Source organism: Glycine max, chromosome 9, assembly GCF_000004515.6.
Source record: "Glycine max cultivar Williams 82 chromosome 9, Glycine_max_v4.0, whole genome shotgun sequence".
NCBI lineage: Eukaryota > Viridiplantae > Streptophyta > Magnoliopsida > Fabales > Fabaceae > Glycine > Glycine max.
Genome location: NC_038245.2, coordinates 1874730 through 1891899, shown reverse-complemented (window position 1 = coordinate 1891899; position 17170 = coordinate 1874730). Strand labels below are relative to the sequence as shown.

The following is a 17170-nucleotide window of genomic DNA, read 5'->3' as shown; positions in this document are numbered from 1 at the left end:
ACTTATGTCTTTTTTGAATATACCAATATTTTTTTTAAATTTTTAAATATTATTATGACAATTGAAAATCGTTATTATATTAATTATACGTGCAAAATACATCTAATTGGTAAATATTCTGTGTAATAGTTCTTAACTGTGATATGAAATTATTAGCAACTTTAATTTTAAAAGATAAAATTAAATTATTTTAAAAATATATAATATTAATAGATAAAAATTAATTGAACTAAATTAAATTTAAAAGATAAAATTGAATTACATTAAAAACATTTTTTTTTTACCTATCTTAATCAAGTACGTTAAGCAAAGTCCGTTGAAAACTGAAACCTCTCTCATTACATTTTCGTAGCAGCTAGTTGTTTTGTTTTTCCCCACATAGTTTGTCATCACCACGTTTTCTTAAGCAACCTCCACACTTCGAGAAAAAACCGCACACCCTCTGACGACAACAATGATAAGTGTCTCCCACTACCATTCACTGTGCCATTTGCATTATTTCTATCTTTCACCCCTTTCTCTATTGGATCCAAAGTTACCAACTTTTCTTAATATCATCTCATAAAGTCACCATTTTTGCTTCCCTTTTGAGGTCTCTCTCTCTCTCTCTCCCTCTCTCTCATAGTACTTAACTTGAAGGGTGTACTTGTACTGTTGTTGTTCCTTTGTTTTGATTCATCACTTCACCTTCTGTTTGGTTGATGTAAACTTAGTTCCTAGCTGCAGAAAAGAAAAAAAAAAGTGTGCTTGATAATATTGGTAACATACTTTATAGTTTATACCCCTTTTCACATTTCCACTTTTTAAATTAAAAAAAAAGAAACTGCTGAAGTAAGTAATGGGGTTTAGTTTTCTTGAGTTCCATTTCATTGGATATGCTTTTCTTTTGCTGCTCTTTTATCATATACCTTAAAGACCAAGTGGGGTATAACTCCAAAAACTAAATCTTTATTGGATTCGGTTTGTATTCTGTTCTGTTCGATTTCTGCAGGTGAAGTGAGGGCTGGGAAACAAAACATGTCTAGGGCATTGTTTCATTTGTTGGGTGTTTTGTGGCTGTGTTGGTGCTTGACATCAATTGGAGAAGCTCAAATAGAGTACCTAAGATACAAAGATCCAAAGCAATCGGTTCAAACTCGGGTTAGGGACTTGATGAGTCGAATGACTTTAGACGAGAAGATTGGTCAAATGGTTCAAATTGATAGGAGTGTTGCCAATGCTAATGTTATGAAAACCAGCTTCATTGGTAAGAACAACTAAGAAAACTCTTAGCTTATTTTCTCTTCTCAGTTAATAGTTTTTTAATTCACTCTGTAATTTCATGCCTAGGAGCAAATTTTCGGTATGCGATTGCGGATATCTTTCTTTATCAGTTTCCCCCCTTATTTTTTGCCTAAATTAGGAATTAGGAAAAATAATCATACATGTCAGATGTCTTGCTTCAAAGGAAAGAGAGTACATATTCCAGGGATACAGAGAAAATTTCCCATGTCTAGACAATTAACTACTTTGTAACCAAACTTACAGTTTTCCTTTTGAATTGCATTGCATTTGATTGTTTGCAACTATGATTAATCTTTCAAACTATGTTTTTCAATATTTGCTTGACATTCTTTCAAACTTTATTGTAAATATGAACACTAAAGCACGGGAAAGGGATCTCTGAGAAAGTGGGTAAGTTGCCAACTTTAGGCCTTTTTCTTTCCTTGGCTTCAATTTGTGTTTCTTTTTCCCTCCTACTCTGCCTGCTCATGTCTTCCTCTTTGTTCATGTTTGACTATGCTACTGCTTTTTAATGACTCAATAGGCTTTTGGGTCTTTTTAGTTTTATATTCTCATAAGATCTTTATCACCTAAATAGGAAATTGAAGTGAAGCCAGGAATGAGTAATTGATGAAAAAATTAAGAATTGGAAATAAAAGGAGATTATCATTAAGAGACACTATCAATTAACTGGTTCTTTAAATTGTGTGCAGGGAGTGTATTGAGTGGTGGCGGTAGTGAACCCCTTCCAAGGGCTACTGCTGAAGATTGGGTTAATATGATAAATGATTTTCAGAAAGGAGCTCTTGAGAGTAGATTGGGCATACCAATGATCTATGGTATTGATGCTGTTCATGGACACAATAATGTCTACAATGCTACCATATTTCCCCATAATGTTGGGCTTGGATGTACCAGGCAAGTATAAGATTTATTATCATTTTTTTGTTCTGTTTGTATGGGGACACGGACAACATTTGATACTAGAATTTTCATATGCAACTTGATAATTTGCATATCTCAAAGTTCTTGTCACCTGAACCATTTCACCGGCTATATACTTGTGTGAGAAGGGAGTCATTGTATGAACTATGCTGCCAATTCTGTAGGTTTAAAAATTAAAACTTAGTTGATCTTAATCTTAATGGTGTTGTATTGTTACCATAGTTGCATTTATCCACTTGTTTGGTTCTAATAATCTTTGGTAAACAGGGATCCTAACCTGGCACAAAGGATCGGTGCTGCAACTGCTCTTGAAGTTAGAGCTACGGGGATTCCTTATGTTTTTGCTCCATGCATAGCGGTAAATAGGATGAAGAGTCTAATAATAAACTTGTAAAAACTTCTTGTTATACAGGTTAGAGATTGTCAAATGTGCACCTTTTTCGTTATAATTTTACTGATTACTCCTGAAACACTGATTATAGGTTTGTAGAGATCCAAGATGGGGTCGGTGTTATGAAAGCTATAGTGAGGATCCTAAAATTGTGCAAGAAATGACAGAAATCATACCTGGTCTACAAGGAAGTATCCCTGCCAATTCCAGGAAGGGATTTCCATATGTTGGTGGCAAGTATGTAATTAATGATATTAAAGCAGTTTTAAAAACAATATTGCATTTCATTATTGGGTGTTTTAAGCACACATTTTATAAAATTTACCCTTGGGGCCATGTTGTATGGATTTTGATGCCTAATCTGTTGGTTTTCTGCCCATACAAAGATGGTAAAATTTACATATAATTCATGGATCTTTAGTGATTTTAATCACATAAGTTCCTATTTGCTAATAAATATAAACTAATATATTTGAAAGATTCTTATGCCTTTTAACTAAGGGGCTAAAATACAATTTTGTTCCCCCTATTTTTTCCAGAATGCAATTTTGGGCCTCTTATTTTAAAAGAGAGACATTTAGTTCCCCAACTTTCTGAAATCAGTGATTTTAGTCCAACCATCCAATTTAATGCATCGATGTTTTCAATGTATTTTTATAAAATATTTTTTATTTTAAATTATCTAGTCATCAATATATAAATAAAAAAAAAAAAGCAAATACTATTTTGGCAATCATTTAAGCCAACGTCAAAAACTTTACGATCCATGTATTGATTTAGACAGTTGGACTAAAATTGCTGATTTTGAAAAATTGGGGGACCAAATTTGCAGATTCGAAATATTGGGAGAACCAAAATTGTATTTTAGCCTTAACTAAAGTGTGTAAAAAGTAACACTATTCCTCTGGATCTGTGATGTATGCATGTGATTTCTAGTAACTATCTGATATTTAATAGAAACTGATTTATAGTCTAAATTTTATTTGGGTAATAAGGCCTTTTTAATATGTTTTACTTTATCATAATTTGACTTAGGGGAAACCACTTCATATCAACAACAGCCCATCTAGGGATACTGGCCAATTAATTATTATTGACATCAACCACAATTATTAAGCTGCAACAAAAATGAACAAAAAATCATGATTACATGATTTTTTATGATAGGCAAAAATGTTAGTAATTATTAATTACATGATTGACTTGTATTTTTTGTAGTTACAGATGTAAAAGATGAGTTCTTGTTGTCCCTCTTTCCTTCATTAGGCTTACAAATTTCTTGTAGGACAAAGGTAGCAGCTTGTGCTAAACACTTTGTTGGAGATGGTGGTACAACGAAGGGAATAAATGAGAACAACACAGTGATTGATTGGCATGGATTGTTGAGCATTCACATGCCTGCATATTCTGATTCTATTATTAAGGGGGTCTCTACAGTTATGGTTTCATACTCCAGTTGGAATGGTGTGAGGATGCATGCAAATCGTGATCTAGTCACTGGCTTCCTCAAGAATACCCTTAAATTTAAGGTGATTGGCTTCGTTTTGTATTCATTTCTCATACATAATAAATGTTGAGGTACAGTTGTTCTATGCAATGGAAGCTGCTACCAAATGATTTTTAAAGTAGCTTTGTTTGATTATCATATTATCTCATCTAGTAAGAAAAACAGACCCAGGCATGGGAGGAACACTGCACAACATGATTTGAACATGGCAACACAAGAAAATCCTGATAGTGACTTGATTCATATGATGTGGCATAGACTTAGATATATAATTATATGAAGACACAAATGTGAATATAAACATGAAATCAGCCAATATATGAAAGTCTTTTGTGGTGTATCATCATTATGCCCCCCCCCCCACAAAAAAAAAAAAAACCCAAAAACTAAAGATATTATATCCTTAGTTTTCTGCAGTAAATGTTGTATCCATATTAACTGCCAATTGATGACCTAAGAAAAAATGGCTAGCACACTTCATCTAGCTGCTTGCCATCTTTCCAATTGAAAGTATATCCTATTTATTTTCACTAGTCCATAATATATTTGTTTTATGCATTTCATATGTAACTGATCAAGGCCTTCATTGTTGATCATCATTAGTGAGTCAATTCCATTTGATATTCAATTCAAATATTAAAGTGTTGTGCCAATTTCCTATGAAACATTTGATCAGTGTTTGATATTTCTGTCACATGCTGACTGCTCTATAATTTGCTGATTGTTACAGCCAGATAAGGTTATTGTTGTGCAAAAAGCTTTCTGAAATCATTTCTCAAAGGAACTCACTTTGAATAACAATGAAAATCAATCAACTATTTGCACTATTATGTTCAATGTTCTCTGTTATTAGATCTACTATAAAAAATCTTTTGTGCCATAGTCTTGAGAAGTCCATGTAACTTATGCCGCAATTAAAATTAATATTTTGATGATGCTGTTTGAACCATATTATCAAGTATAGTGTGAGAATAAACCCATCTGATGTTCTTGTACAGCCTTTCTTTTTGCCATTGTCAGATCCTGATTTAAGCAACATGGTTCATATTGTGGATGCTAACAACAAATTTTGTTCACTTATTTATCAGGGGTTTGTCATCTCAGATTGGCAGGGTATTGATAGACTCACATCACCACCCAGTTCAAATTACACATACTCTGTGCAGGCTTCCATTGAAGCAGGTGTTGATATGGTTAGTCCTCTGTTTATGTTGAAATTGCCTGTGGGACTGGAGTGAATAAAATTTCTGCTTGAGTGTAGCTCGTGAAACAATGTATACTTTCTCAAGTAGTCAAGTGTAGGGTTATAGAACTCAGTCTTTCTTTTTGTTAACTAATCATTACAGGTGATGGTCCCATTCGAATATGACAAGTTCATTCAGGATCTTACTCTCTTGGTCAAGAGCAATATCATTCCAATGGAGCGCATTGATGATGCAGTGGAGAGAATTTTGCTTGTAAAGTTCACCATGGGTCTTTTTGAGAATCCTCTAGCTGATACCAGCTTAGTCAATGAGCTTGGAAGCCAGGTGAGTCATCCAAACCGTTTAGTTCAATCAGAATAATATAAACCAATATGCTCTTTCCTTTGATTGAAAAACATTTTTTTTGTGAAATTGTCTTCCCAATAATGTCTTATATTACTCTATTCAAAAGACAACAGTGTATCTCTATAACTTGAGCCACATTGAATATAATTTGTCTTGCTTCCAAACCCACCTATGACCTAACCATCTCAGATGATCTCCCATTTGGATTGATTCTTACTGTTCAACCCATCTAAGATGATCCAGCTTCTGCCTGATAGATTCAGTTGATAACAGTTTTAGAAAAAAATGAAAATCTTGAAACTTGTAACCCAAGTTTATTAAGAAACTAAACATCATATACCTTACAGCATTGAACTTATCTGATGCCTGCAAGTGATTTTTAAGGACAAAACTTAGTCTGCATTTTATTTTTTAATGGCATTCCTTGTTGCCTGTAGTTTATAATATACCCTAGTATAATTGAGACATTGAAAGTCATGAGATATAAGATTATGCTTTTTAACTAGGAACACAGAGACCTAGCAAGGGAAGCAGTGAGAAAATCTCTTGTACTGCTTAAGAATGGGAAAAATGAAAGTGCTCCACTTCTGCCTCTTCCAAAGAAAGTCCCAAAAATCCTAGTTGCTGGATCTCATGCCGATAATTTGGGTTACCAGTGCGGTGGGTGGACAATCAAATGGCAAGGATTCAGTGGCAACAGTGACACAAGAGGTAAGTGACTCTCAGCCATCGTAACAAGCAGAAGTCTAGGCCTATGGAAGCATGAGATTCTGAGCTCTAGATGTTATGTTACTCATTTACTTTGATGTGTGAGACAAGTGGTTAATGTGCATTTTTTGAACCTATCCAAAATTATATAATATGTGACGCAATGCAAAGTTACTAGTCATTTTTATAAATATTCACCAAGCTTGTCATGCATATTTTTAGTTAACTAATAGCAGGTAGTTGCATGCATGTCAAAGGAGCAGAAACTAATATTCTTTTCCTTGGACAGGAACAACTATTCTCAGTGCCATAAAATCAGCAGTTGATACAAGCACAGAAGTCGTCTTTCGTGACAACCCTGACAATGAGTTTGTTAGGTCCAATAACTTCGAATATGCCATTGTTGTAGTTGGCGAGCCTCCTTATGCCGAGACTGCTGGGGACAGTACGACACTTGCAATGATGGAATCTGGCCCAAATGTCATCAACAATGTCTGTGGGACTGTTAAGTGTGTGGTTGTCATCATTTCTGGCAGACCTATTGTCATTGAACCATACGTTTCTTCTATAGATGCATTGGTGGCTGCATGGTTACCAGGCACTGAAGGCCAAGGCGTGACAGATGTCCTTTTTGGTGACTATGGTTTCACCGGTAAGCTTGCGAGGACATGGTTCAAATCTGTAGATCAACTCCCAATGAATTTTGGGGATCCTCACTATGATCCTCTTTTTCCTTTTGGTTTCGGACTAACGACTGAATCCGTCAAGGACTTGGTAGCAAGGTAATTTTTCATTTAAACTATTAAAGCTTTTTATTAATCAATGCTGCTAGTCGTTAACAACTTCTCATTTGACAAGAGTTGCTCCTCTTATTACTGATGGAACCATGCATTTGCAGGTCAACCTCTGCTGCTGTTGGTGCAAGGGCTTGTATATTTACCATTATAGTGACCACCCTAATCATCAGCTTATATTCAACTGGTATAACAAAGTTGATTAGTTTTTTTTCAAGTGAGACAAAATAATCTCATGTCTAACTCGGTGTATAGAATACTAATGATTGATTGCTCACTTTGATAGGTTAAGCACAATTTATGGGAGCTTTATTGGAGCAGGAGGCTAGAGAACTAACTAGGGATACTTCCCGGCTTAGTCTTATTCTAGTGTAATTCATTGTATATACTACTGAGACATTATTATTCATGAACTAGTAATTTGAGCACATTCTTTTTCATAATTGAAACTTTGTTCGAAGGAATATCAGACAATTTAGGTATTAAATCTACTAGGGCGTTAAGTAGTGAAGTTATTTAGAGTACTATAGCATTTTGATTTGTGTTCCGTTGCCTCTACTCGAATCACCGGAATTAAATCTTCAAATGCAAGTCTTTGTATATATAGCCCAAATTCAAAATAACTAGGAAATAAATGTCCTCTAGGGTTGATACTATTTTTTCCTTTAAGTTTTGTTTCGCTTGATCAAAATTATTGTAAAAGTGTCAAATAAGTGTAAATGGCAATCACCAGAGACATCGCCTGACAGAGAACGAACGATTCTTTTAGACTTTAGAGTACCTTTATATGCACCCGTTCCTTACTTATAGTTTAAGTAGTTTAATTATTATAGAAGTCTAAATTGACACCCAAACCTAAGCAAAAAAAAAAAGTGGAATCACTTGACCTTACAAGTTGGTTTACGGTATTGTCTTGTATTGATGCTCTTAGTGCAACTCTAGTACCTTAGCTGTCACGACACGTGATGCTTCTGTTGGGAGCAGTGTTGCATGCACACTTACACATAAATGGCCTCATAATTATACAATTTTTATTATATCAGATTATATTTATTAATTAATCTTATCTAGTTTTTCACGCACCTAAACACAAATTTTAACCTACATCAGGTGTGAACATGTGTGCAAGCAGCTATTATTTCAATATTCCTGTGATGCCCAGTAAATTATACTGATATTTTGATGTTTTAGCTAGACTTTTAAAGTTCATTTGATATTTCCCCCCTCAAATATACTCTTACTTAACACCTATTAAAAGTATCAAAAAGACATTTTAGTCTAAATACAACATTTTTTAATTCCATTAAATGTTTTTTAATCTATGTGCAATAACCTATAACCTTAAACATAAAAAATATATGGGCTGTCAAAACGTAGAGAAGCCTTAATTTCTATTCCAAACTCATTGATGCGTTTTATAAGAAAGCAAGCCAACAATGTTACTCGTACCTTAGCTAGAACATCATTGTCTTTTGTTAGCATCCATACTTTTAATTACATTCCAACATATATCCTTTATGGTCTATTGGATGAAATGAAATAGATATATTTCTGTCCAAAAAAATAAATATGGAAAAGAGGTAATAATCTTTATATTAACACCATTTACTGTTTGAAGAACATTACAACTGACATCACTTGTATATTATACTATATATTCTTATAAGAAATGTTATTAAAAATGTTAAAAATAACAGAAAATTGTGTGTAATCTAAAAAAATATTAATGTAATTTATTCTAAAATTCAGGACCTCGTTCAGAAGACTTAGGCCCATATAGATAAACAAAGTCAATACAATGACCTAATGTTATTAGATTCAATCACAAATTCAACACCCCCTAAAGATAGAAAACCTTTCCAATGCACGGATACTCATAGAGTAAATTACCTAAATTTCCCTGAAGTTTTATAAAATTATACAAATTTCTCCTGTTTTTTTTAACATTTCCACTAACCTTCCTTCAGGGGACCTGGTAATGTTTTCCAAAAAAAAAAAAACTAACTGGAACTACATAGGAAATGAATTTACAAAATAAATTATAATAATTATTATTATTTTAAAATGAGGAATCAAAGGAGAAACTCATAATGTAGTATAACGAGCTTCTTCCTAGTACACTGCTTTGAAGTTCTTACAGCATTGAGTTGCCCGTACAGAAAATAAAGTGAAAAAAAAATACATATAAATGTGCTATTCAAGAACTAAGAGTTGCGGGTATGCTCAAATCATTAGAAAAATGAATTGGAGCAAGCACGTATGGACAAATCACAAATAGCCAATTTACAAAATTAACATGATATATGAAATGATCTTGTTGGAGTTCAGTACTTCAATTCACACCTTGCCTTGTCCTATGCTGCTATGCATCCACGAGGAACACACTTTATTACAGAAAGCTGCATACTCCTTCCTGTGGACTCACAGATATAGCACTCCAGAAAAGTATGTGGAATTACTTTCCACATTTTCAAGTGCGTGGATTTTTGCCACCTTATAGCCCAGTCAGTGTTCCCACTAGCAGAGTGGCAGTGTTAATATTTTGCCTGAGTGGATGCCAGCACGTCAGAGCTCTCCATTCTTCAGTTATTGTATCCTTTCTCTGGCAAGCATCCATGGTGGAAAGGTGAAACATAATATCAACCTGTAAAGAGAAAAAAGGGTTTATGGAAACAGCAAAGACAGATTCAAAGAAGATGCTAAGTGTAACATTTTGGTGTCGATTAATTCCAAAACTTGACATTCTGAACAAAGAAAGTAGTTGAGTGAAACAGATATTTCAACAAGGAAATGCTGCTAACATGACAAGCAACTACAAAGTCAGACAGGTAGGTGAAGTGTTGACAGGAAAAGTGAAAAACCAATGCTAAAACTGGAAGAGTCAGAAAGAGTATTCAGAACCCAATGAAGCAGAAGATGGGAGGGGATAAAGTCTCCCTATAAATACAAGCTAGATGTATGCACTCTGACTTTAAAAATCTCAACATGCATATTAATTTAAATATACTAATGAATATTGGATAAAAAAATGTGAACTGCCAAAAACCAAATTAAAATAAAGAATGAGAAGAAGGAATTGAAGGAGCTAGCTAGTGCTGGGTCAAGGAAGAAGGAAAGGCTAATGAATAGTTACTGAGAGACAAAGTAGTAAAACTGGCATGTTCAAGTGTGATTTACAATACATAAAGCTTCATGAATCCATGATACAGCATCAAGCACAAAAGCATACTAAAATCCATGTAGCCAAAAGGTACACAACTAAAAAGTATCATCCCTCCAATAGCATGTTTGGAATAGCCTTTTATGAGAGAAATAATTACTTATTTTTCAAAATCTCTCTAAGAGGTTGCCAAACTGAACCAAAGATGAACTGATTATCATTGTACCAAGCTAATTGCTCACGAAAGTTGTGGCATCGTCTGAATCTGAAATACAGTGCAAACAATCATTACTGGTAGTCCTGTAAAGGCAGTAGCTAAAAGGATTGTCATTATGTATATCATGGACATGGTGTATATCTCATTATTAAGTATTAAAGCAAGAACTATAGAAATTTATCCCTTTAGCTTTTTGTTGATTCACCAAGAACTACCTTGCAAAGATGACACCACTGCACCAAATGAGCTTGAAACTGAAGCAAAAATCCTAATCGGAAAACATTGGATTCTACCCAAAAATTGCAAAGAGCACTCAATTATGTAAACTTTTGAAACACTTCACCATTGTATCACATGAAACACATGAATAGTTTCTCTATCTCTAATACACTGTCTCTCATGAAACACGTTGGTTTGTTGAGTGGACAATGCACAGGCATTCTTTAATGTTATGCTGAAATTCTTGAATGAGTTTGGCAAGTATCAAACTATTGACCTCTCAGCCACAAAGGCTCTGATATCAAGTCCACGAATCCTACTAAAAGCTTATTTTGCAGAGTGAAGTACATAAATGGTTTTTATATATGTAACAGTCACCATCCTTCACACATTTTAATAACTACATTTCATGTTAGAAGATGAGGAAAGCAAAAGAACAAAAGAAAAGGGAGCAAAATGGTTTACCACCCAAAGATCAAGTATAATAGGTTAACACCACTTGTGCAAGCAAGCGAGGGAATAAGGGAACTAAATGAAAAACCTATATCTCAAATTCTCAATGTGTCCAAAGCCTCTTGAAAGATCCTATTTAAAGACCGCATACAAAAATAGTATTGCTTAGTGAGTGCAAATTACAAAACCTTTGTGTTACATTTGTGCTGCATTCATCCTTCCATCATTTTCTTCTTCTTGGTTTGTGTGGTCCTGGTCATCCTGGTTTGAGCCAACTAGCAAATGCTGATTTCCTACAACACTTTCATTGCTCCTTACTAAGGAGAGCTGGTCCATAGGAAGAGAGTTCCTTTTATAATTCCACACGAGCATTGAAATATAGTCTTGAGGTGAAACAAGACCTTGTTCTCTGATGCAATCCCGTTGTTCCTCCAAAGTTTTTGGATCTTCCAGTTTTATGTATTCTAGTAACAACTTTTCATGGTCAGGCCTCCAATTACTAGGGAACAGGGAGTAATCGGTCTCAGGCACAAGAGACATCCTCGTATATTGTAGCCCGTCTATTGACTCGGCAAGACCCATCCTCAGCAAATTATGGTACTCAGGAGACTGCCCTTTTTTCTCCTTCAATGGACGGCTCAGGTTACGAGCACCAATCTTGTACACTTTTGCACGCGACCGAAGCTTGTATTTTGCAGCATACAGCTTAGCAAGGGAGCCTCTTATGATATAAGAACAGAAGTTCACAATCTTCTTCCTATTGTCTGCATATCTATACCACTCAACCATGGTTGACAAAAACTTGTTCATTTGAGCATTGGTGTGTGCCTGCGTGGCATGAAACATCCTAAAACAAGGCTGGGGATCCGGATCCCTATCCCCCTTGAGAAAACTCAACTTCCTAAACTGCTTAATACATTGTTTCAAGCTCGCCGTGACCGACAACAGCGTCCCCACGCCCTTCTCACTTATGATCTTACCACCAGTGGCAGTGTACCTAAGAGTTGGATACACAACCCTCCTACACAACACATGGTCCAAAAACATGATCCCTTTGGTTATATGCTCTATAGGGAGGCTCTCATTATCAAGCTTGAGCATAAACCTCTGATCACAAAACTCAATCAACTGCTTCCTCAACGCAGCCGCATCTGCCCTAGGCCCTCGAACACCAATCAAGACATGCCCTCCATACCTCACAAAATCCATCTTCCTCGTCTTATCCGGCCCACTCGTGGGCACGAACTCCGGCCACGACGTGTTCCCCTGCTCCTCCTCGGGACTATTCCATATAACATCACTCTTGGAAGGAACATAAAACTCCTTAATCTTCCCCTCCATCCACGTATCCAACTCATCCAAGCAAACATTGGCCAAAAGCGGACTAAGCACCCCACAATGCCCCCAATTGGGTACCCTCTCCGCCTCCTCGGGTGCAAACCCAAAAAACGTATCCAGCCAATAAGGATCGGGCTTAGGCTCATCCTCGGCCAAAACCCTCTTCTTCTGATACTTCCTCTTCTTCTTCTTCTCCTTCTTCTCCACAGTAGTAACAACAACCGGCGTAACCAATGCGTCCTTAATCAAATCAACAACCAACTTATCCCTAACATCTCTCATAACAGAATTAATCACCAACCCCACCTTCATCCCATCCAACAAAACACTAAAATCACCCTTTATATACCACAAGTACCCAGCAAAGCTTCTCCTAATAACCCTCAAAACAGTGTGGGGTGTTCTCCCGGGTCGAAAAGCATACGACTTTGGCGAAAACCTCGGCTCGTAGATCGGTTCGAGGATCATAAGGAGAACTTCATGAACGATTCTGTCCTGGAACGGCGCGGGTTGTGTGGTGGTGAGGATGGTTTTGATTTTGCGCTTGGAGAGGGAGTCGTAGTCGGTTTTGTCTTTGGGGGATTTGATGAAGAACTTGAGCCTGGAGCCCCACTTGAATTTCGCGTCGAGGACGGCGTTGCGGAGGGCGAGGAGGTCTTGGAGGGTGGAGGCGTGGAGGGAGGAGCGGGAGGTGTAGGAGCCGGTGTCGTCGGTGGCGACCTTCTGGTAGGCGAGGACCCAGAGGTCGAAGCGACGGAGGAAGGAGGAGAGGTTTGTGACGGCGCGGTCGGGGTGGCGGAAGTTGTCGATCCACATCTGGCAGCAGAGGGAGACGCCGTCGTCTTTGGAGGGGGTGGCGGAGGAGAAGCGGCGAGGGGCGGAGGGAGGATGGTTTAGGATGGGGAGGAAGCGTAGGGGATTGTTGTTGATGGTGGGTTTGAAGAGGAGGGAGTGGGCCAAGAGAGGGAGGCGTCGACGCATTTCGTCCTTGTTTTGGGTCTATCAGGGAAACCCACCAAAAACCCTGCTGCAATGCTCTTCCCTTTCTCCATATATTCCTAGGCTAAAATACTCTCTTATGTTTTAATTTCACCACTTCAAGTTTAAAATGTTTTATTTGTTATGCTAAACTCTATATTACTGACCAAGTTGATCAATTCGGGTTGTGGTAACTTAAACATATATATAAAGGGTATGCATACAAACTAATTCAAAACCCGTTTTGTTCTTAAAATCCATTTAAAACTGATTTGAAATCAATTCGGTCTCCAAGTCAATTTTTTAAATTAGTTCTTAAATTTGATTTAAAAATCAAACCATTGCACATTCCTACATATGTCTCAATTTCTAGTTTTGATTATATAGTTGTGGTCTATAATATTCTTGTTCAAATATGCTTGTTTTCATTAAGAATAATAATGTGGTTCAGACAAAAAAATTAAACTCTCTACCAAGAAACATATGAGTTCAATGCCTATACATTAACTTATACTATTATCATGTTATTGTAAAGATTAAATTATAATTTTGGTATCATGTAATTTTAATTTTATAATTTGTTTTTTATTTTTAAATCAAGATATTTAATCTTGTTATTTTATTTATAAGAATAGACATATAAACTAATTCAAAATTGAATTCATGATTTATTTATAACAAAACAATAAATCATGTCATTTTTGTTTTGTTTAGTTAATCGTATTAATATTATTTTATGTGTATCATTAGTTAAGAGTTATTGGTTTTTTTTCAAATCATCAAAATTTATAATTAAAATATATTTAATATATGAATCTTTTTAATTTTACTTTATATCATTTTATATGTTTTTTATTTTGAATAGTTTACATTTTTATTTTACAATTTATAATTAAATTTCATAAATTAATATTCAATATTATAAATTTTATTTCAAGATATAGAATATTTTTACTCTAATTATTAATGTAAAATTAAAAAGATACTTATGTATTAAATATTTTTTAATTTATAAATTTTGATAATTTGAAGAAAAAAACTCTAAACTAATAATACATAGAAAACAATGTTAATGTAATTAATTAAATAAAGTAAATATCTTAGTTGTTTATTAGTATGTGTATGAACAAAGGATTATGGGTTCAATTTCTATTAAGATATTTTTTATTTTTTATTTCATTTAATCCTTTTTGTTTTGTTTATTTTTAAAATAAAAAACTAAATATCTTAATTTAGAAATAACAAAAACAAAATTATGGATTTAAAATTATAAGAAGACTAAAATTATAATTTAATATATTATAAAAATTAACTTGCATACATCTTAAAATAATTATGAGTATTTATATATATTTAAATTGTGTTTGTACATAAGAAACTCAAACATCTTACATTACGTAAAAACAAAAAGAGGAAGTCGCACGCTGAAAAATACTAATATATACATATAAAGTCAATTCAAAACATATGAACAACATCCATATATTCAAATCCAATGTTGAATATTATAATGTAAAATTTGTATATTGCAATAGAATTATAATAAGTTTAAATATATTTAAAGTTTATGATAAATGATCCAATTTTATTATGGATTCTTAAAAAAAAATTGTTGTTATTTTGAGTCTCATATACATTAAAGTTTTATTTTGACTTATTACCATTAATTAAGTGATGAAAAATTTTATATAATTTTCTTGTATATTTCTATCCTCCCTTTTATTTATTCAAATGAGTGAAAAAAAAATATCTTTCTATTTTTTTTTATGTATCTAAATAGCACATTTTCACTTTTTTATCCTTAATATCTTTTTCTCTCATATTTACTTCATCACCCAAAATATTATTGATGTATATGTTCTAGTATATAGCATGTGATGTTACAAAAAAAAAAATATTTTTGAAACACTATTTTACAAAACAATTTAAAAAGCATAAAACAAATTAATATGTTGTTAGTCCGAGTGAAATTGGATTATATCTCTAAACAATATTTTAATTTTAAGTCTTGTAGATAAAAAAACATAATTTAAAAAATATATCTCATTATAGGTAATCAATTAAGTTATTAAGTATAAATTAGTCTTCAATATAGTCAATAAGTACTTTGCATATATAGCATAGTAAAAAAACATAAATGTAGTAAAAAAATATCATTGTTGTATGTCAAACATCTCCTTATATAACTAACTTACATTATTTATATGTATTTGGTTAGTTAACGTCCATATGTTTTATTTATATGTGAAAGTATCCTAAAAATGATTTGCTCTATAAAATATTTTAATATTTGAACTTTTTTCTCTTATGTATGTTATGAAATTATTCTAACATTTGAATTTCAAGAGTACAAGAACAAAAAAAGAGTTGGTAGGTTATCAACAACAAAATTAGTCATACAAGTAATGGATTAGAGAATCGCAAAAGTGTAATATATTTTTTTCTCACACTCTCCTCAACAAGGTGTCACAATCATAAAAGACAAGTTGTTCATAACAAAATTAAATTATTTGATGAAGACACAAATCACACAAATAATATTTTTTTCTAAAGTCTATAAAAGCTACCTCAAGGATCAATACAAAGGAAGAGATTGGGTTAAAATTTTTCTTACAAGTGTTAAAACTCTATCAAAAGTATTAGACACTTAAAAATATCAAAAACTACAAAGTCAATCATTTACTTAACAAAGTCAATTCTTAAACTCACAATGAGATTAAAGGTGCCACAAAAGTAATTTGAAAAATATTTATTATGGTCAAAATTAACATGTTAAGCATAATATTTATTTGTAATCAATTTGATTAGTGAAACTTTTCACATGTTATAAAAGACATATTTCTATATACAGAAAGGTACAAGTTTTTTTGTTGAAAGCCTTGGTAAAAACTTTTTTATACTATATTGGACTATAAACACAAACACTTTCACATTAAACTTTTTTTTTTTATATCTCCTGAATGCATATATTTTTTTTAAAACATTTTTTTTTCAAGAAGTTTTATATTTTGTCTAACACACTATTTAATATAATTATTTTATGCAAAAAATAATTATTTATAATGTATAATACTAATATAATCACTAAATTATTCTTATATGGGAATGGAGAACAAATTTATAATTTTACATCATACACTGTACACAAATAATTAAGATTTTAAAATATGAAATCATTTTAAAAAGTTACATTGTTTTTTTTTTAAAATCACATAATTTATATATTTTGATCTTATGATTTATAATAAAACATAATAATAAATATTTATTCATCTCCCTCTTACATAAAACTGTCTCATTTTGTTTGAGAGAATATCCCATTTAAAATATTTCTCACTTATATTACTGATAAAATAAGTTATTGAGTTAATTTAATGGGCAATAATAAACACCGTCGGTCGTGATGTAGCAATTTGCATGACTAACTCATGACTACAAAATTTACACAATAAAGTAAACAAAGCCTAAGAAAAGAAAAAAAATTAAAAAAAAGGAACATATCATCCAAAAAATTGAAGGCACGTTTTGAATGCTTCTCGGTGGCAAGTGGACTGCAACAACACTCCTCCAACTTTGGAGGAGCAATCATACATATAAACTAAGTATTTTTAATTTTATTTTTTTAAAATTCAAATTTTCCATCCAAA

At 33.3% G+C, this 17170-nt stretch overlaps 2 protein-coding genes across 6 annotated transcripts; one reads left to right on the top strand and one right to left on the bottom strand.

The window, feature by feature from the left end:
- Nucleotides 1–318: 318 nt before the first annotated feature.
- Nucleotides 319–7586, top strand: LOC100775219 (beta-glucosidase BoGH3B). 3 transcript variants are annotated; one of them, XM_003535027.4, is made up of 12 exons: nt 319–592; nt 992–1246; nt 1977–2181; nt 2476–2566; nt 2691–2836; nt 3885–4128; nt 5195–5299; nt 5453–5635; nt 6163–6367; nt 6654–7146; nt 7263–7345; nt 7445–7586. In XM_003535027.4, exons 2-12 carry the CDS (start codon nt 1018–1020, stop codon nt 7447–7449), a joined length of 1989 nt encoding a protein of 662 aa, XP_003535075.1. In that variant the 5' UTR covers nt 319–592; nt 992–1017; the 3' UTR covers nt 7450–7586. The 3 variants fall into 3 exon arrangements, with proteins under 3 accessions (XP_003535075.1, XP_006586833.1, XP_040861234.1); XM_006586770.3 differs by lacking the exon at nt 319–592 and adding an exon at nt 599–759; XM_041005300.1 differs by lacking the exon at nt 319–592 and adding an exon at nt 599–831.
- Nucleotides 7587–9184: 1598 nt separating this feature from the next.
- LOC100789815 (nuclear intron maturase 2, mitochondrial) lies at nt 9185–13625 on the bottom strand. 3 transcript variants are annotated; one of them, XR_005886471.1, is made up of 3 exons: nt 10751–13625; nt 10479–10583; nt 9185–9802 (listed from the first exon to the last, which is right to left on the bottom strand). XR_005886471.1 is itself a non-coding variant. In XM_003534721.5 (2 exons), the coding sequence occupies exon 1, from the start codon at nt 13524–13526 to the stop codon at nt 11403–11405; it is 2124 nt and encodes a 707-aa protein (XP_003534769.1). In that variant the 5' UTR covers nt 13527–13624; the 3' UTR covers nt 9185–9802; nt 11396–11402. The 3 variants fall into 3 exon arrangements, 1 of the variants encoding a protein (XP_003534769.1); XR_415821.4 differs by having other exon boundaries at nt 11396–13625; XM_003534721.5 differs by lacking the exon at nt 10479–10583 and having other exon boundaries at nt 11396–13624.
- Nucleotides 13626–17170: the final 3545 nt, after the last annotated feature.